The sequence below is a fragment of the Mytilus galloprovincialis genome, chromosome 10, assembly GCF_965363235.1.
Source record: "Mytilus galloprovincialis chromosome 10, xbMytGall1.hap1.1, whole genome shotgun sequence".
Lineage (NCBI taxonomy): Eukaryota > Metazoa > Mollusca > Bivalvia > Mytilida > Mytilidae > Mytilus > Mytilus galloprovincialis.
Window position 1 is genome coordinate 54408313 of NC_134847.1, and position 22811 is coordinate 54431123.

Sequence of the window (22811 nt, forward strand, 5' to 3'; positions counted from 1 at the left end):
CTAGCACTGTTCAGTGAAAATGGACGTCAGACTAAACTCCAAAACATATAAATGAACTTAAATTAAAAAATAACATACAAGACTAACATACAAAAGTCACAGGGTTCTGACTGGGGAAGGGCGCAAAATGCGGCGGGGATAAATTAACCTGTTTTGTGAGGTCCTATCACTTCCGCTATACCTCAGTCTTCATTATATGAAAATCATGCACAATACCTTCCGTTGGGGGTTTAGTATCAAACAATCATAAAAGATTCCTCGGAAAATAATGTAGTCTTTTGTGTAAGTCTTTAACACAAGCCGCAACAACAGCTGTACCACTAAAACAATAAAATTATTTGGATAAAGAAAGACGAGGTACCAAAGAGGTAATAAATCTTTTAAAAACCACAAAAGAGAAATATTGGCTATGAAAACAAAATGGAAGTAAAGATGACGGTCTAAAATCATGATAAAATCGTTGCCAAAATAAAAAAGCGACGCCAAATGAGTAAGGACCGTGTAACTAAAGCTTTTATCCTTAATAAATCATGCATCAAAACTGGATCGATCAAATCTTAGCTGGACGCTGAATAACATCATCATACACCCGTCCAAAGAAACAACCCATCTGGGAATAATAAGATCAGAACAAAAAAACTTAACATTGATGCTAGATTGAGCATTGAAAGGAGAACACTATACTCTCTTATAAAAACTGGAGTGCATAGATCGAACAGATCTCCTACAAAGTTTAAAATATGAATATTCTGGAAGAAAGGAAGCACCGAATTGTCTTGAAATGCTGTGGTTTGACTGATGAGGATGAGATTCATTTCTTGCTCGATTGTTCGGCTCTATTTAAACAAAATGGTTAAAGAGGCCTTGCAAGAGCTGAACAAATATATGCATAAACATAATTGGACCACAAACTTGGAAAAACACTTTCTGAAATAAACAAGATATTTATATATATATTTACAGCTTTTGGATCGACTGTACAGGCTGTAGCTGCTTCTATCCATTGTTCCAGAAGGGGGACATTAGGCCATATGGATAATCTGTAGGCGAGACGTCATGTCACACGCATAGAATCAGACTATCAAAGCTCTTACTCGGATATATAGTAAACAGGAGATGATTTTATACTGAAAGCATATATAAAGTGGCTTCTGAACAGTGCTCTGCTAATAACTTTTTTTTTCTGTTATGTATATGTATAATATAACTGATAAACAAGGAGAAACATTGTTCTCCCCCGCTTAACTCATACTATATAAAGTAACCTTTTAGATTTCAAGCTTAACCCTGCATAATTTGCATTGTATAAAGTATGCTTTTAGATGTTAAACTTATTCCCACTAAACTTGCAATGTATATTTTTTTCCTTATAAGTTTTAAGCCGGCTCTCTTCCATCGGCTTTATTTTTACTGCACGGTCTCTTAATTTAAAAATATTTTTTTTATTTTAAATATTGATACTGTATAGAATCAAAATGTCCATTTATTTTTTAAGTAAGTTTAACAATTGTGTGACGCGTTTCAATACATACTCCGTTCAATACACATACACAACTGTATGTGGTGTTCCGTGACTGGAAATATATCCATGCAATAGACGGAGTAGATTACGTCCCTTTATCGGAATAAATTCTCAACAGGTGTCCTTGTTATAATTTCAATGGCTGTGTATCAGAAATGACGAATTTCTTAGTCAACAAGGCCTTCTCTATTCTTGCATAACTTGGGATTGAACCAGCATCTTTTTTTAACAGATGAATAGGTAAGGATAGGTTTATGTGTAGGATTTTTTTTTTGTGTAGCCTGGGACTTGGACTAATCTCTTATAAATGCAAGGTAAAATAAAAAACAATGTTTGCGATATTTTTTGAATGTAATTTGTGAAGTTGCATGCATACTTTGTTTACTGTTAATATTAAATAAATAAAAAAAAAAATAACTGTGAAATGGCCCGAAAATATCAATACTAATTCACCCATAAATAAAATGTATGGAAATTTAAAAAGGGTAAACTAAGATCTGTTTCAGTGTTGGTTTCTCTTGTTTTATGTTTGAATTGTTTTGTCTAAAACATGAACATGATGAAGATTCTGATTTGTGTAGATACTGCTACTACCAGTCTAAAAAGTGTAGGAATAAAAATTAATTGCAGGTTTATTAATTACACACCAATTAATGGTTATTTCTTACCTGTCACATGGCTGTCAGCATTGTTGTGTAACAGGTTTTATGTTTACCTTTTACTAAAAGTTAGAACAGTTGATTTCTTTGTTGTATATTAATTTTATTATGAAATTTGAACAATGTGTAAAGACTTAAAAGAGTTAAGATTGTTGGAAGAAGTTTTCTGATTGTCAGACATTTCAAAGTAGAAAATATAAATTGTCCAAGCGTGTACAGTGTAGGGAACCTGTATTCTATTCTATAACAAAAAATCCTGAGGAAATTTTACACATTTGTGATAAATACACAAATTTCTAGTGTTTTTTTTTCTGAATTGAGTTACACCAGTTGACCCGAGATCAATAGGCATAAACAAGGTCGTAAATAGAAACAGAAATGGAGACCAAACACTCATGGCACAGCATTGAGTCAGATTTATAACATGTTCAAAGGTTCACAAGTGTTTCTATCTTTGTCTGTTACCAATGATAACATAAAATGTACAGGAGTTTTGCTTATTGTTAAAAGCCTCACAGTGGCTTACAGTTGAAAATTTGCTCATTGTTGAAGCCTGTGCAGTGACCTATAGTTGTTTATTCCAACTGGCCTACTTTGATTCATCCAACTAGAGAGTCTGTTGAGTTTACTTTCTGAAAAATGTAAAAAAAATATTTTATAATTATTGCTCAGTACAATGTAGATACATGTCCCTTTTTTCACTTCCCTTATAAATGATATTCAACTCGATGGAAGAGTATTGACTTTGATTCCGAAAAGGTTGTGCACATGCACATTTATGTTTTTAGTGCTGATCTTTTTCACTCGAGTCAACCTGAGTTTGAATCGAAATAGGCCCCTGTGTCATTTGTCAAATGATGCATCCTGGATGTAAATGTTTTGCCTGTCAAAATTCTGAAAAGTTTAAACTATAATGCAGGGGTTAGACATGGGCCCTCTAAGCCAGAAGCAAGTACAATTTCCATAGGGCCAGTTGAACATAAAGACTACTAGCCCCAGTACATTTGATTATATTTTCACTTGATAGTATTAATAGTGCAAATTTCATTTTGAGTAGGACCTATACTTTTAAATTTTGTTATGTAAATTAGTAACCCTCTGCTAAATGTACAAATGTATTACAACACATTGAAATGGAATTTTATCAGAGATTGCAAGAATGAATGCATGCACATGTATGTTGCATATATTAAATACCTGCATGTAATAAAATACAATAATGTGGGAAGAAATCTAGTGAATTTGTATTTTATGTTTAATCTCAATTTTTCATCTCGGTTTATTTATAAATAACTGCTATCACAGATTGTAAGAAAATTAAGTCACAAAATTTAGTACACCATAGTCTATAAAAATGGGTCTTCAAATTTCATCAATGTTTTGTTGTTTAGATATTCACACCAAAGTTTGTTAAATGATACAGTGTGATTAGTTGCATTTCCAAGGTGGGCTTTGATTTCGCCAAGCAGTAAAAAATTCTAGTTTTTCTCCATATTTTATTATGAAATTGTTCATAATCTTGTGTCACGCTCAGCACAACAGTAAATACATGTATACATTTGTATTTGTGTTGTTTGCTCTTTGGTCGGGTTGTTGTCTCTTTGATATATTCTCCATTTCCATTCTCAATCTTAATATTCAATTATCAGAAGTTACAAAATGTACATCCACCTAAAATTCAACATGTGAAAAAACCCAAAATCCCTGGTGATATAAATTTGACATGATAAGAAATGAAAGTAAAATTTTTCAGCAGTAAGAAAGATTGATTGTTTTATTGATCATGTTGAAGGTATTACACCACTTTCAAGACTCTTGGCTTTTTTCAGGGATTTTAGTTTTTCAGTAAGAATGGATAAAAAGTAACACAAAAAGCACTCTATTAACTAATGATAAACATCTGATTGTCATCATTTACATGTAGGAACCCACTAATAGTTATTCACTGTAAAACCTGTAACACGCTATTTATTCGTCAGTATACATTTGTACATTGTACTTGAAGATAAGCACGTTATGTTGTTTAAAACTTAAATTTCTGTATACATGCATCATGCATGGACAGCTGTGGTTTTTAAAATTTTTAAGTTTATGTTTAAATTATAAAAACAATATTTATGGTTATTTGGGTTAGAATTGCTAAAGATATGAAATCCACAGAATGTTTACAGTCATTGACAGTGCTTTATCTGGACATAATTTGTAAGAAGAGGAGAAGTCACTTAAAATAAGACTAAGAACTCTTATATGTGTGTATTTTAAAAAAAAATGAGTTAAAGGTATAGATCGTGCATTAACTTCATTTATGTTTGTTTCAGCAGTATATACTTGTATATACTGAAAACGAAAACTATGATAATGAAATAACAGGTAAATTAAGATGTTGTGACTTTGCATTTTGTCTAAAGTTTGAGTGAACTGATAAAAATATATTGTTCAACCTTATTTGGTGTTTTATCAGAACTGAAGATAACAACGTTAAGACATACTTGAATTTTCACTTGTGGATGTAACAAAATACTTCCTTAAAAGGATGAATTGTATTGTGTATGACTAAAAAATATAATCAGTGACATTTTTTTGTTTCAATGTACCTGTCAGATTATGAGTAATTTTATAGAGATGGAATAAAAATGCTATAATATACCCTAAACTTAGTGAAGTCAAATGATTAAAAGTGTTAAATGCATATATGTACTTATATATGTTGAATTGATGATACAAACAGAATCTTTTATCATTGTTAATCTTTTGTTGAAATTAGGTTGTTGGTTGTCTCTTCTGAATTGTTTAACTTTTTGTCAAGCCTGGGTTTTAGAACTTACTATACATATTATGTACAATGTACATGTACTCACTACTGTATGGGTTTCATCAGTAAAGGCCATACTGTGCCATATAGTTGTTTATTTTACCTCATTTGTACTATGGTCATTCTGGTATATGTACATGTAGGTACGTAACTGATAGGATTTCATTTATTGAAATTTTATACATCTCCTTATTATACGTGTGAAATATTAAGACAGATTCTTGGGTATCTGTTGATTTGTTTTCAAGAGCAGTTACATCATATTTACAATTTCTTTTAATGTTTACTTTGAAATGATGATATCTAGACTCGATTAATTGATACATCATTTTTAAAATCTTGATTCTCCTTTTAATTTGGACTAAATGGTATTGAAAATGATGACTCATAAACCGCCCTTAGTGAGAACCCTGGAAAATATATTTGGTGCTGACATTTTGGTGTACAGCATTTCACAAAAATAATGTTGTTGACAATATAATGTACTGTCATTATCCACACATCATGCGTCTAAATACACCCCTATGACTAGTAGGGTCAGTAAACAATAGGGGAAAGTGTAAACGATCTACATTGTGTATGTATTACCTACATTGTGTATCAGTTTCTGTTATGATAGTAATCTATTCATAACCAGTTCATTGTTCTGGTATGTTTACATTTTGTTATGGAAAATTGAATGAAATTGTAATTAGAAAAAAGTGTTGAACAAAGGATGATTTCTTGGACACTGAACTTGACAAGTATATTTGATTGAAAGAAATAGAGCATAGTTTCTTACCTGCGAAGATGATGTAATTAAATTTGTGATGTTTTATTGTCTTTCTCAGCATGCATTGGTATTTTTATGGACTATAAATAACTAAGTTCTTACTAATATAAAGCTGGAAGGATTTTATAATTTTTTAAATTGAATGTACACAGATGTAAATATTGTGAAGCTGGACGTACACATATACATGCATATTGACTTTTTTTGATATATATATTCCATGTATTCTGGTATCATTAATCATATTCATGATTTGAAAGTAAGTAAGATTTTAATATTGACAAGGAAAAGGTCTTCACAATTGACAGTGATCAAATTTGGACAAGGAATCTGTATTTTTAACAGTTTTTTATTGTTGTAAATTGTGTTGGACAATTGCTTAAATTTAGTAATTATCCGACATGTCAACATTCATTTGCAAACTTTTGACCCTGAAATTGAAAGTCTCTACTATACACACTATACTGTCTATTATACATAGACTGCGTTTTGTGTACTGCAATTTTCATATTATTAATAATGGAATTACTGTAGGTGTTTATAGTAGCTGTAAGAATGTCTAATGCACAACTTAAATCCCATTTGAATTTGAGATTTAATTAGCTACTGACCCTTGTAAATATTGACACTGTTGAACTGACACATGGTAAATGTAAACAAAAATGTTATTTATCAAATAGGGAGATATTAAAATATTGAGTGCCTGAGAGAAATATTTTAATGTATTGGCATGAGAACAGGTTTGGTATGATTCAGCTTGGGTAATATAGCACTGTTTCAACTGTCTTTTAGTGCAAGGATGTCAGAACTTTTGGAATAATGACAAATATTGTAAAGGTTCCATTTATAGAAAAAGGTCAAGTTTGAATAGCATTGTTCCCTTTTGGACAGCTATTTCATAAACTGGATATATGAGGGTTTGGATGGGGTTAAATGATTAAAGAATAATGCCCTTAAAAATGAAGATTACAGAATAACTGGCAAAAAAAATGAAGAGTAGGGAAATGCGTGGTCTAATTTTTTTAAAGATAAGAGAAAAAAGGGGTTAATTTTTTGAAGATTAGAGAAAAAAGGGGTGAAAATTAAATATGGAATGAAGTCTTTTATGATGTCATGAAAAAGTTGGCAATATGCATATTTTATGATTTGATGATTTAATCATTCATCAATAACATGAATAATCATCTCTTCATCAACTTTATGATTGATAGACTATTGTCTGAGGTCATTATCCACTCAGCTGACTTGTTACAGTTGATAAGTGTATGGTTTTTCCTCTCAAAATTATTGCAGTACGCAAAATTAAATTATCAACATATTACACAATACACATAGACTGTTGTTTTCCTTTAGTTTAGTTCATGTTTTGTTTTATAGCCATGGCAATTTCTGTTAATTTTCTACCCTTTGGGTTTCTTCGGCCACTCTTAACAGGACTTTTGATAAAACATACATGCATGCATATTATTGCAAGCCAAAAAATAGAGAATAGTGTATACTATTTCAGTAGACAAAACTATCCACATATATATATGTACAGGTGTTTGCAATATTTAATATATTTTTATTTCATAAATGAATGAAAGTTAAAAGTATCATGACCAAATTCAGTATCATATGTTTCTTATTCAGTAACCATTTGCAAGTCTAAACGAACATGTCTAAATGAACATGAGTGAAACTTGATAAGAGAGAGCAAGCTGAAATAAGTTAAAAGCTACTCCAATTTCCTCAACTAAGATTTTATCAATTTTTGAATATATATATACACAAATATTATTCTATATATATATTATACCTTGATATTGTTATGATAGGTAATCAACACCTGTCTGTGTATTACCTTTTATCTCAATTATACAGGTGACTAGACTTGATGGAATATGAATACCTCCTGTTGTGTTTATGATACTCTGGTGTATGACAGTTTGATTATAACTTATGGCATTATGGAAACACATGAACATCTTTTTGAAATGGAACATGAGCCTTTTAAAGATGTGCTAGTTAAAACAAGTTTATAGTTTAAAAGTATTATTGTTGACAATGAACATTAATTTATTCATCAATTTTTAATTCTTTTTTTTTCCAGTATGTTTGTTTGTTGTAGATTTGTTTTTTGTTGTTTTTTTTTTTTTTGGGGGGGGGGGGGTAGGGTGTTGAATAATTTGAAAGAGCTTTGTGACCTCATGAATCTTGTTTGAAGTGGTATCGCAGTTAATGTATTTCTACTTTGTATTATGTTGCAGTGTCTAAAAAAATGTCATTCATCCAGAAAAAAGTGAAACTTTACATTTTATTAGTACCAAATATTATACATTGTTATATTCATTTTATGAAATGAATATTACAATTGAATCAAGCTTTGTTTAAAATTTCCATCAAAGATGGCAGTGAAAAGATATTGATATTAATAAAATTTTACATTTTAACACAAAAATTTATTAACTTATTTCTCATGTAGCAATGACTGGAGCATACCTGAAATAAATTATTCAGTTATGAAAGAAATTTTGTGCACTGAAATTTGTAAAAACATATTTAATACCATTGCTTTTATAAAGAATTAGATTCACTAGTACATGTAGTATAAGTACTTTTTACTGTTGACGAATTAGTTAAACCTGTATCAATATTACTACCCGTCCATGTACTAGTTTCTATTCACCTTACATGTAGTAGTTCAAATGTCTTCAGGGTTAGTTTGGCCACTCTTTATCTTTATTATATACATTGTAAGTTACAAGTACATGTAATAAGCCTTAAAACACATACCGGTATACATAATAATCAACAGGTGGCTTATACATTTTGTATATAGGTGTAGGAGGGGATGGAATTAGTCACAGGTCAGTTACTATTAATTATAGGTCATTAGATAGGACTATAAACACCCATACTTTCCTTTCATATCTTAATACCATTTTGAACTCATTATAACGGTACATGCATTTTCAAATTTTCAAAAGACTGCATTTTCATTTTATGTTTTGTGTCATTTATTCGGCTCATTATTATTTCGTTTTAGCCAAGGTGTCTGGGTAATTTAAGTCTTTATATGAATAAGACCTGTTTGACTTTGTTCAGCTTATTAAGATAATTTAAACCACAAGTTTAATCAAAATAGTTTTGTATGTATACATGATTGTACAGGATGGGTTTTTATATATACAATTTAAAGTTAAACTGGCATAGCATTCTTAGATCTTTAAGGTGCAAATCTAAATTATCTGTAGACAAATTAGAATCTCATTAATGCTATTTTAAAGGAATTTTTATAAACAAGTAGGTAAACATTTGTAAACATTTGTAAAAAGTGTTATGTACTCATGACATCATCTATTTAAAGATAAAGATGTTTGAATATTTTTTCTCTTGTATTATTAATCAAGTTAGAATTAACATGTACATGTATTTATATAAAAAAGTAGTGAGTTTGAAATTTCAGGGGTAAATATCATCATGATCATTCTGCAGATTAATAAAATTAATAGTAAGATGAAGATTTTTTAACAAGCTTGACTACCCACGAAGTGTTGATGGTGTCACACTGTAGGATCTAATAAACAGAAGTTGATGGATCAATTTATAATGTTTTACCTAATTAATGTATTTTGATTTATATTATGCAAAGCCAAATACATGTATGTGTCAAAATCTGTTTTGGATGTCAAAAATAAAATAATGTGTGACCCTTACAACAGCCTTACCTAGGGGCCTAAATGATGAATACTAACATAATATCATGTAGTGACTCTATTTTGATATCAGCCTATCAAATATTTGTTCAGATTTGTACGTATACAGTAGAATGAATTTAGTTTCACTAAGTTTTGAATCTGCTTACATTGATGGCCAGTACAAACACAGGCAATTCAGTCTTACATCACTCTTACTGGTTGCTTGTTAGGCAATTCACTGTGTGATAGAGTGATTTCTTTTGACTGGAAGTGATAAAACACTTAATTATGACCTTTTTATGAGTTGAAAATAAAGAACTTGATGATTAAATTTATAATTGAGATTTTAAAAGAATTGTCACAAATCAGAGATTTTGAATAATTGTAATTTCAGGAAAATTTGCATAAAGATTATGTATGTGTCAGATAGTAAAATTAAAGTTCTTATGATTGCAATACTTGTTAAACATTATTCACATTGTATAGAAACCTGACAATAATTTCTGAAATTACAGTATATGGACCATAATTTGGTATTCGGTCTTTGGTTTCTTTTTGTATCCTTTTTTATAAGTTCTAAAACTTTAACTTTTATTCTGTGGGTTGTGTTGGTGTTAGTATTAATGGAACAATTGAGTTTTTCAAGAAAAAATTAATACATTTTGATTCACCGTTTACGTGACAGGAAACCAAACAGGAAACCAATCTTTATTTTCTTTATTTTGCACAATATATTTCAAAAGACATAAATGAACACCATTACTTGTGTTACTTGCTTCATGTTTATATTTAAAATCTATTTTCGATGTTAGATTAAAGTTTTTTTTAAACGCGACAGGAAACCATAAGAAACCGAAAGCATTTTTTTAGTTTTATTTTATTGCAAAATCTGCTTAAAATAATCTGAACAGTATACTTTTTCTTAAAATCCATCTTAAATGTAACAGTATTATAAAACTCCTAAATATGTGCTTGTTTTGAAAACAATTAGTACAATTTATTCAGAAATTTCCATATTTTCTTCATTGATACAGGATACCATAATCGTTGTATCTTGATGTTTTAGCCAAAAAAATGTATTTATATATGGTTTTGAAATTCCAGTTATATACAATTTATTCCAAATCATTGGCAATGTAAAATTCTTTAAATCCAGTAAAGAAATAAACTTTGAACTTGGAATTGAAATCTTTAAAATAGGCACCATGTGATATTTGTGACCTGTACACCATCTACATGGTTTCCACATTTTAACCTACTTTAGTGGGCTAAAATCAATAAAGTACTTCCTTTCAAGTCATGCATGGTAAAAGTTAACTTCTCCTTTGACAAGTTTATTGCATTTCTGAAAAGTGTTTGCAGAACATGAATAAAAAAAAATAATTAAAAATTGTGACAAAGATACCAAAGTTGTACATTCCAAGTGTAACGGTATATTAACATGTATTTTTTATTAAATTATCTTAATTCACCTAAAATATCCAGTAATATTTACTGCTGAAGCAAAATCAATCCAACGAGCATCGGCACAATGATAAGAGACGTAATTTCGATTGAATTTTCTAAGGACCCTTTACATCGTTATCTGGAAACGAAGTGTGTTATAACATCGTCAAATCTGAAATCGATTTTGTCAAGTCATTGGGCATTTATTTTCACACAAGATCGTATGTAACATTATGCACATAGGAAAAATAATAGACCCCCGGCGCAATCTCTTTGAAAATTGTATTTTCCTTTTTGTAACAAGACAAACAAGTCTACAGATTATGTTTGCTAACATCCTGTTGGAAACAAAAACAATGTTTAGACCTAGTATTTTGTATATCCGGCCGTAAGGGCGTGATCACGTGTTAGTCACATGTTTCACGTATGACCGGAAATGATTAGAACTTAACGACAAAAACAATTTTAATAAAAAAAAGGAAATAGCTGGACTTCTGTTTCGTGTGAAATGTAACGCATAACGATAATGTCATTTTCTAACTTAATTATTACGAAGAATAAAACTAGAATGTAAATCATCTCTGATTTACCTGTTTGAACATCTCTCGAGAGTTCATATTTGCATATATTGATATAAAGAATTCTGTTACAACAAAGCAGATTACATCATCTAAAGTTTGCGTTATGAAATCGGAAACGAAAGTAACGCCAGTGTTCTTACACCTGCTACAGAAATACTTATAGTTCTCGGCAATTTCTTCTGACTATTCTTATTGGATGATGTTCTTTATTATTTGAAAGCAAATTAATTATTACGAATTTGCCAGTGACGATTATTTATAAATCAGTCAGCATTGTGCACTTCGGAAGCGAAAAGTAACGCGAGAAACGACACAAAAATACGGTCGTATAATCTTTGAAATTTGTTAATTTCAATTTTTTTTCTAGAGAAGAGTAGCATACACTTGTATGTTGATAAAAATAAAGGCATCTTTAGATGTAGTTACAACTTTTCTTACAGAAATACACATTTTTATCACTTTTCTATTGTTATAGGAAACAAGCCCAATAGCAAATTATGGACATTGGTCCATATATAGTACTAGTCTACTGAGAGAAATTTTGGAGTGAATGAACCTTAATCACCAGCATTCTGATTCACTATGAAAGTTCACTTTCAACAATGATTTAAGGATGCACTGTATTTTTTGCCTTTCAAGCAATCTCAAGCTCCATAACCTTGTATATAACTGAGTGAAATTGTATCTATAGAACATGCTACATGTGAATATGCAAATATGTGGCAATTAGAACAATGTTAGAGTTTGTTTAAAGAATGATTACATAATATTGCATATATATTAAATGAATGGACAAGGACAATTTCAGAGTTTGTAAAATAGATTCACCTTGGTATTACTGTCTTTAGCAATGACAAGGTCCATTATGGTATAGCTGACCGAGATTATATCTCTAAAACATGTATGTAATCTTAATATATTATAAATGTGCACAAAATTAGTGATAATAGGACTGGGACAATTTCAGCAATTGTTTAAAAATTCAGATATTGCACATTATAGTATGTCCCTTTAAGTGAAACATAACTCTAATAGCAGTAAGCCAGTGTCAACCGCCATGAACTTTGCCATTTTAAATCTATTTTATCTTGATTAGCATTTTAACTTAACACAAAACAAAAACATTGTTAAACATTGAGTAATTATAGACTACATGTACCAGTTGAGTAGACAGATAATAATCAAAGAATTCTGAATATGTTAAAGATGGCTGTATACAGTGTAGGGTGATTTAAACCACATTTTAGGACTATGTATTGGTACTCTGTTTAGGCTATGCAACAGACAAATAGTTGAAAGAAGTTATTTTTACTACTGCATTAGAAGAGAACATAACTTATTTTTCACCTTTTGGAGTCCGCTTACACTTGGCAAGTTGTGTGCTGGATGTTCAAAAATTTTAGCAATGACCAATGTTTTTGTTACTGCAAAAAATTGCAACAAAAGTGGTTTGGAACATTTAAAATTCCTTTCTTTTTCTTTTGACATGTTTGAAACCCACCAGTGACAAGATTTGGGATTTGGGACAGGCATATGAACAATTGACAGGGATATCTTAGTTTGTTGAGCCTTATTTCAAATTTAAATCTTGAACAGCTGAAAAACTGAAAGGTTTTTAAAAGAAAGTACATTTTTATATAAAAATCAATTAAGAAGGCTTACAACTGTATTATAATACTAGCTATTTGGATGAGATGCAATAGTACATAGACCTTATATAACATTTTAATAACTTGGGCGATTATATAAGGAAATATTTGTTTTTATTCTATATGCATTCTTAATGCACCAAGTATTTGTAAATAAACTTTTAATATACATTTATTTATAAAGTTGAAAGAAGAGTTTTAGAGACCCTTTCACGCAGACAGACTGCATCAAAAAACATTTGTGTTTTTGCATAATAAGTTTGTTCGTTGTTATTTTAATTTATAATGTAGACAATACATAAATAAGGTGGAAAGCTATTACTTCACCCTTTAAATAATAATCCCTTTCTTTGGTTGATAATAATTACTTAAGTAATAAGTACTTGAAAGTCACTCAGTGGTAATATTTCATTTTTTTTAAAGGATCAGTTTATTGGTTTGGTTTTTGCCCAAGGAAATTTTATTTTATGATCTACATTTTTAAAATAATTGATTTTGTTTTTTTATAAGCAAGATTGATAATAAAATGTCCCCATAGGGCAGAGATCAAACATTGTTAGTATCAAGAACATATTTCATGTAAATAGAATCAAGTCTCAAAAGTGCAGTCATATTGTAGATATATTGATTAGAGTAAGTTATGAAATATCATCTAGTACAAAAATGCATTGTGATGGAATGTGCATATATAATCTAGGCTTTAAATGTTTGACTTGGGAAGTGAAAATAAACAGCCCCTTTTCATTCAGTATGGATAGCTTTTTGTCTATTTGAAATAAGATTGAATTTCAAGTTCATGAAGTTGATGTAGAAGAATTTCAACTTGATGATTTAACTGGTACATCTTCCCTTTTTTAGAATTTAAAGTTGTGTTCTAATTAGCTTTTGACTTTGGCTTTCCTCTTGAGCCATGTTCATAGTTAAGCCGGCAACAATAGATCAATCAAAGAATTAGCAACTTAGTACATTCTTTTCTGAGGTCAGATAGTATTAAATTGTTGTGGTTTGTATTTACCAGATATATGCACATGTTGTGTTTACAAGTACTTCACTACTTGTTATTATTGAAAAAAAGGTACAGTGTAACCTGTGTTATCTGACCCAATTGGGGGACCAGAAAAATTTTTCGGATTAAGCATCGTGTCCAAATACTTAGGTTTTTTCTGCAAGAATAGGCATATTTTGGAACTTTGATAATGAGTCGAATAAAGCAGGAAGTTGGAATACTTAGGTGTCCGAATAGGTAGGTTACACTGTAATTGTTCCATCAGGGAAATTGACAAGATACAGTATAAACTGTAATAATAATGTTTACATTATATTATAGGATAGTTTGAGCTAAGATATTCAACAGTTTAGATTTTACGCTACCTGAATAATTTGTTTTCAATTTAATCAAGAGAAATAAGTTATGATATATTAATAACAAGCATGACAGACATGTGCATTCTTAAACCCTGTATAATTCCACTCACCTTATTATGGCTCTCTCCTACTTGTACCCTTTGTAGAGCATCAGAATATAACAACTGAATTATTTGGGTTCATATAATCTGGAGAAAGAATGGGTACAAAACTCCTACAGAACATATATTCCATCTTGTTATACCCCATTTATGGGCATTACTTTTTGCTGTCTGTGTGTCTGTTCGTTCGTCTGCCTGTTTTTCCGTCTGTTCATTTGTCTGCCTGTTTGTCTGTCTGTCCTGGTTCAGGTTAAAGTTTTTGGTCAAGGTCGTTTTTGATGAAGTTGAAGTTCAATCAACTCGAAACTTAGTACACATCGTCATGTTCCCTATGATATAATATATCTAATTGTAATGCCAAATGAGAGTTTTTACCCTGATTTCACGGTCCACTGAACATAGAAAATGAAAGTGGGAGTGGGGCATACATGTACTATGGACACATTCTTGTTTTGTCTATTTTGTCATTTTTCGCTTTTTGTTATGGTCATATTTGTTTCTCTTAGACTTATAAACTTTAATTGTTTGTCCCTTTTTCATCTTCAGCCTCTTTCTCATATTTTTTTGCTGTTTGGAAATTTGGTATAATCAAATGTTCCTTGTATTTCACCTGCAGACATCTGGTTTAAATATTGCATTGGTAACAAAATAAAGCAGCTGGCAGCATCAACAAACCTCAGATCTATATTGTCTAATTAACCAAGTGGATTTATATCATCCATTCATACAACATGTACAAATTGTAAGTGAATAGAACATTTTGTTACCTATGTCTATTTATTTAAAACGATGCAAGTATTAAAAAAAATAACTGGTCTGGTTGATTCAAAATCAAATTAAAATTGATATTCAAATGCATGTTTTCAATCAAAAATTTGATAACCTCTGATTTTGAGGGTTTTCTGCATTAGATTCCTGCAGCGGATAAATTAAAAAATTATATATATAGACCTAATCACCTTTGTTCATTTTTGAAAGCCATTTGGGAGTCATTTAATAAGCAGATTGTATTGTTCTAGGTGTCATTCCAATAGCAGAATGCATTGTTCTTGTACACCAACAGACACATATGTGCATGCATGGAGAGAGATATTTATATACTTTTTTAGAGTGACATGGCAGTTTTATTTCAATTAGATTCATCATCCTGAATTGTGTTGGTATTGCTAGACATATCATATTATACTAAATGAAATAGACAGGATAGATAAAACATTTATTTAATGAATTGTGTAGTTTTACAAGGTCTATGTTTGCAATATGTGTGGAAACATATGTTGGTGTTATCTGTGAAATTACAGGGAAGTGTGGGGGAAAATTAAACCTTGTATTAACCTTCCAGAGACAAAACATCTGTAGATAGTACAAAGTATGGGGTAACTTCCTGGCTTCCTTGTGTAAAAATAACTTTTTGTTGTTGAATCATACATGTATCTATTTCTGTATTTGAAATAAAACTTTGTCATTTCAAAACAAATGATCTTTGATAAAGTATCACCTGTGCCATATTTGATTTGTCAAGGTGCATAATCTGATAATTTGGCTTATTATTTTGTATGTAAGTGTCATTTATTGAAAAATGTTTTTTTTTAATTTTTTTATAAGATTTGAACTTCAAAACATAAGGAATTACACAATTAAATACAAATGAAATTAGAGATTTGCTAAAGACAAACATTAATCTGTTTTCCTAAAGCTTATTTTTTACAAGACAACACAAATAAATTAAACTTAAAAAAGAGGGAAGTCTGTAAACATGAAAAAATCAAATACTTGAGAACAAATTAAAAACTACTGTCATACTCCTGAGTGACTTAGTTTAGGCAATACCTGAATTACCAGTTCACACCATGACAGATTAAGTATAAGTTAAAGTTACAAAAATATTGTATATATGCATGTACATTTATATTTATAAAAACTCTGTATGTTTATTAATGATATTTGTATTTTTATCTTTTTTATTTGCAGGTAACAGACATGCAGTATGAATGGAGGTGAGCCTGCCACGTTGGCTTGGCAGTTTGAAAACTTTACCAAGGCAGGCACGTGTAAATCTGTATTATCTACATTCCATGACCTCTGTGATGCAGCAGGACTTAAACATGACACGCACACCAACTTTTATCGTAGACTGAAATCTAAGATCAACTTCTGGAAGGCTCAGAATATCTGGGTTAAACTCGACAAACATGCTTCCAGGAAGGAATACCGTAGAGGAGAGGCCTGTGCTAATACAAATGTAAGTTGATGATGCTTAAAATGTATAAAAATCAGTTAGGACTTCTTTCTCAACAAACACTTTTTTTTTAAATTTCAAATGGCTTTTTTCTGAATGATTTTTTAAGGCAATTTGGGAAAATTAAATTAATTATTAAATTGTTTACAATAAAATACTGTGATTTTCTGGTCAAATAAAATCCTACGCTTACATGAAAAATAAAACCGGTTTGATCTCCTATTTAGATACATAAAAAAGCAAGAAGTTGTATAAAAAGATATGTGCAATGCAGAAGACTATACTAGTCAATTAAGATTGGAGTCAAGTACATCTGCCCTGTGCATGATTTGAACTCACAACGTCAGTGTTGATTAGCTGTGTTGACTGGCTAGCTACATAATGATACAGTAGTTTGACTTCCTTATACTTAAATAGACAATTTTGCCACTGAGGCCCCCTTTTACTTTAATGAAAAATAATCTTTCTTCTTCTACAGGTGTTGGTAATAGGTGCTGGACCATGCGGACTGAGGACTGCTATAGAATTAGTATTACTTGGAGCTAGAGTAGTAGTGGTAGAAAAACGAGACAGTTTCTCACGAAACAATGTACTCCATCTCTGGCCATTCCTTATCACTGATCTCAAAAATCTTGGGGCCAAAAAGTTTTTTGGAAAATTTTGTGCTGGTGCCATAGACCATATCAGTAAGTTATTTATTTTATTTCTGAAAAGTAAAATGATAAAAATACTGAACTCTGAGGAAAATTTAAAACGGAAAGTTCTTAATCAAATGGTAAAAATCAAAAGCTCAAACAGATCAAAGGAATCAATAATAACTGTCATATATTTGTTACTTGGAATAGGCAACTTTTTATATTTGATTAAACCTGGTTTTATAGCTTGCTAAACCTCTCACTTGTATGACAGTCGCATAAAATTCCATTATATTTACAATGATTTGTGAACAAAACAAACTGAAATAATATGTAAAAATGTCAAAAAATGTTTATCAGTATTCTTTTTTCCAAGATCCATGATCTTTGTTATAAGAAAAAAAAGAGCTACAACTGTTTCATATTTTTATGATAAAACTATGTGTAGAATTTCATTTTGTTGTTTTCTTGAATTTGTAGGCATCAGACAGTTACAATGTATACTGATGAAGGTTGCCCTCCTCCTTGGAGTAGAGATTCATGTCAACACATCATTTGATGGCTTGATAGAGCCACCCTCAGATCAATCTCATAGTAAGTATATGACAGAAAACAAAGGGTATGGGGTATTCATCCATGAAACAAAATCAGAACATGTATGTAGCAAAAAACACCCACAAAAAGTCTTTTATTTGCCTTTTTCAGAATCTAAAGGACTATAGGTAATCTCATCGTTTGTACACCAAAATTTAAAAATGTCATTGGTTGAATTTCCATTGTTTAGAACGTTTTAAACCAATTAAAATGTTTTAGCATACAATTTTGAAAATATTACCCAGATTGCATTTGATTCTGAATAGGCGAATTGCTGTGGTTTATCTCAAAGTCACAGTGAGGCATTTAACACAGAGTAATATACATGTACTATATTTATAGATAAATGTGTTTTAAATCCACATATTTGTTGAGGTATTTAAATCTCAAAACTAAAAAACACTTTGCTTTCCAAACTTTAGAATTTGTGCTGTTGAGAATAGCTAAATGATACATTTTGTAATAGAAAAAGTTTCTCCAGAGTTTTAGACCAATTTGCCTTTTCAGTGATACCAATAAAAATGTTAGAACAATTAAACAATGAATTGAAGACAATAAAAATGAACAACTGTAAGAGAATTAGAGCATGAGGATTCATATGGGACACAGCGTTAGGAAACAACTTTAAAAATATAATCAATTAAACAGATTAATTGAACAGCATTCTACAATTGAATTTTCCATTATTATCGTTTTTTTAATCATTTATACAAACAATGTAGGAATTAAGTAACACTAATTTCTTATGTAATACTAGTGAATATCATATGAATGATATTGAAGTAGAATTACTTAAATGTACAGATGCATATATAAGTGCAAATTTCTACAATCCCAAAAAAAGTGGTTATGTATAAAATAGATATTTTGGTTTTCTCCAGGCACTTAGGTTCCTCCACCAATAAAAACTGACCACCACGAAATAGCCCAAAAATGGCGCTTAAAGTGGCTTTAAAAAAACAACGATCAATCGATCAATTAGTTTGGGACGTAGCCTTAGCATTTGGAATATATAAGAAGTAAACGTTAAACTGTAAGGTTGTGTTCTTTCTATATTAAAATAGTTGACTTAGCCCCAACAAGTACCATCTTCAAGATGGGAAATAATGATGTAAAAGATAGTGGTGTAAACATAACCTGTACTCTTTCTTTGAGTAGTATTTTCATTGATATCTTGGTTGAATCACCAGTCAAACAATCAATCAGTGTGAATGTGAATAGAGTAAGATGGAAATGATGGCATTAATAAATAGTAAAGTAGTTCTCTTGTAAAGGATAAAGATCTGTGTCGAGTCTGTGTTGATACAGGCTTAAATGAATGGCTTGTAGATCATTTTTATGGTCTATTTACTTATTTTATATTGAATCAATTATATAAGGAAGAAATTATTTCTATTGCACTGGCTATCCTTTGATATCAATGCTACATTTAATCTCCATGATCTTGTTAACCAAGTAAGCGTTATAATTCAGATTCATTAAACAGGGAAGAAACTGGTACCTTAATAAACTATAATGATTAGTTGATAGGATTACATCTTATATTGATTGAATGATAATTGAAGTGACCAGGTCACCATGATAACTGGGTCAATATTTTTTTCTGTCACAATAAGAAACTTGGAAGAAGCTAGTTCTCTAATTAACATGTAATACTTTGTTGATAGGATTATATCTAATATTGATTGAATGATAATTGAAGTGACCAGAATTACCTGGTCAGTAATTTCTTCTTTCAACCTAGATTGACCATAAATCATAATTGAAGTGACCAGTATAACCTGGTCAGTAATTTCTTCTTTCACCCTAGATTGACCATAAATCATAATTGAAGTGACCAATATAACCTGGTCAGTAATTTCTTCTTTCACCTTAGATAAATCTGTGTCCAGGTTAATAATTATGTTATTGACCCTATGATCTTCTACTTGGTATAGCTTACATTGAAGGGTGATCTATTCAGGGTTTGACAACTTTACAATAAATATTGATTGGTTTTCACAGTTGTAAGGTTCAATCCAACGATGCTAATGTTATGTGCATAATCTGCTTATATACATGCACATGTGTGTCAAGAACCGTAAGATGACTTTTATTGTTTTTTTTCAAAATGATGGATAAAACAACATATTTATTTTATGAATCATGAAGTGAAAAAATCAATGAAATGTGCATATTCATGAAAATAAAGCAATGATCAAACAAGTTAAAGAAAGATAGAAATCAAAATGAAAATTGCATTAATTAGCTATCAATTAAGCAAAATAAAGTTTACTTATGGAAGGTGTTATTTTAAGTAAAAACGGTGTATTTGTATTTTATGAAAAAGTGCATTCAAAGACCCTTTGGTTTTTTTTTTGTGAAAATTCACTATCTCATTAATTAGGGCTGTCAGGAATGCAAATTTATCAGACCCTGCAAATGATAGTCATTAGAATTCCTAAAATAATAGTATTATAAATTCTGTCAGATATGAGTATGAAACACTTTATGTTCTTCCTAACAATTATCATTCCATTCCCCTTTACTTTGAATTTGAAGAGTCCTTATCATTTTGTTTTGTAATAATGCCCCCTCAGAGCAGAGGGAACATTAAGTTTAACACTTTCTGTCTGTACATCCGTTCTTATGCATGCCTCCACCAATATGTTAGAAATTTTGTACGCAATGCTTTTAAAATACAACAAAACTCAGACCAAGTACCAATTTGGTAAGCATCACTTTTATATCCCTTTATAATGTTATACATGCATGCAAGGGCATCATTCCCCATTTATTTTTTAGATGAATTACTCAGACAGCTCAAACCACATAGGCCCCCTACCTAATATTGATGATATATAAGGGTTGATGGGGAAAAGTATTTTATTCAAAGTCTATGAAAAAGTAAGAGGTGTACATAACAAAATATTGGGTAAAAATGAGAAGGACTACTTAATGATCATACATATTTTTCCTTTTTGTTGAATATATTTGTAATATAATGATTGTCTTTCCAGAAACAGGATGGAGGGCTAAAATAACACCAGAAGATAGTCCTGTTGCTGAGTTTGAATTTGATGTGTTAATTGGAGCTGATGGGAAAAGAAATACATTGCAGGGTAAGATTACATTTAGTTTCATTAATAAAATGGATTGTTGTATGTGAAATTTTATTATTTATTGTATACTTATTGTCCGGCATTTCATGGTATAGGTGAACCAAATTTTGAACATTTGACAATATACAAATTTTCTAAAGGCTTTTGTATAAAATTTACAAAACCACAACATATATAATTATAATATCTTGGTAAATACTATGAAAATTGGTACCCACAATAATAAATGAATCTACAGTGCTTTTCACTGCTTAATGTGGCTAATATAAAAGAAGAAAACAAGATTAAAGAACCTCAGGCTCTTGAATCCATCATGAAAACCAATTAGTTTCATATTTTTAAACGACCGCAAAATTTTTAATTTTTCGTCGTATATTGCTATCAAGTTGGCGTCGTCGTCGTCGTCCGAATACTTTTAGTTTTCGCACTCTAACTTTAGTAAAAGTGAATAGAAATCGATGAAATTTTGACACAAGGTTTATGACCACAAAAGGAAGGTTGGGATTGATTTTGGGAGTTTTTGTCCCAACATTTTAGGAATTAGGGGCCAAAAAGGGCCCAAATAAGCATTTTCTTGGTTTTCGCACTATAACTTTAGTTTAAGTGAATAGAAATCTATGAAATTTTGACACAAGGTTTATGACCACAAAAGGAAGGTTGGGATTGATTTTGGGAGTTTTGGTTCCAACAGTTTAGGAATTAGGGGCCAAAAAAGGGCCCAAATAAGCATTATTCTTGGTTTTTGCACAATAACTTTAGTATAAGTAAATAGAAATCAGTGAAATTTAAACACAAGGTTTATGACCACAAAAGGAAGGTTGGGATTGATTTTGGGAGTTGAGGTCCCAACAGTTTAGGAATTAGGGGCCAAAAAGGGGCCCAAATAAGCATTATTCTTGGTTTTTGCACCATAACTTAAGTATAAGTAAATAGAAATCTATGAAATTTAAACACAAGGTTTATGACCATAAAAGGAAGGTTGGGTTTGATTTTGGGAGTTTTGGTCCCAACAGTTTAGGAATAAGGGGCCCAAAGGGTCCAAAATTGAACTTTGTTTGATTTCATCAAAAATTGAATAATTGAGGTTCTTTGATATGCTAAATCTAACTGTGTATGTAGATTCTTAATTTTTGGTTCCGTTTTCAAATTGGTCTACATTAAGGTCCAAAGGGTCCAAAATTAAACTTAGTTTGATTTTAACAAAAATTGAATCCTTGGGGTTCTTTAATATGTTGAATCTAAAAATGTACTTAGATGTTTGATTATTGGCCCAGTTTTCAAGTTGGTCCAAATCGGGGTCCAAAATTAAACTTTGTTTGATTTCATCAAAAATTGAATAATTGGGGTTGTTTGATATGCCAAATCTAACTGTGTATGTAGATTCTTAATTTTTGGTCCTGTTTTCGAATTGGTCTACATTAAAGTCCAAAGGGTCCAAAATTAAACTAAATTTGATTTTAACAAAAATTGAATTCTTGGGCTTTTTTGATATGCTGAATCTAAACATATACTTAGATTTTTGATTATGGGCCCAGTTTTCAAGTTGGTTCAAATCAGGATTCAAAATTATTATATTAAGTCAGTCTTCACACTATAAATTTTAAGGCACAGGCCAGGTGGGCCTTTGGGTTTGGAATTCTACAGGCCCACCTTAA

The 22811-nt window shown here is 30.6% G+C and overlaps 1 protein-coding gene across 10 annotated transcripts in view; it reads left to right on the forward strand.

Annotated features, from left to right (window-relative positions):
- The first annotated feature begins 1633 nt into the window (after window positions 1-1633).
- The window catches only part of LOC143047864 (uncharacterized), a 60048-nt gene continuing 38870 nt past the window's right edge, over window positions 1634-22811 (forward strand). For 9 of the 10 annotated variants that reach the window (XM_076221173.1, XM_076221179.1, XM_076221178.1 and 6 more), the window contains exons 1-5: window positions 1634-1762; window positions 16559-16829; window positions 17305-17512; window positions 17942-18055; window positions 21055-21156. In XM_076221173.1, coding sequence (XP_076077288.1) covers window positions 16575-16829; window positions 17305-17512; window positions 17942-18055; window positions 21055-21156 — 679 coding nt within the window. In that variant the 5' untranslated portion in view covers window positions 1634-1762; window positions 16559-16574. Of the gene's footprint in view, window positions 1763-8519; window positions 8615-16558; window positions 16830-17304; window positions 17513-17941; window positions 18056-21054; window positions 21157-22811 lie in introns of those variants that run through there. The other variant, XM_076221172.1, reaches the window with a different exon arrangement.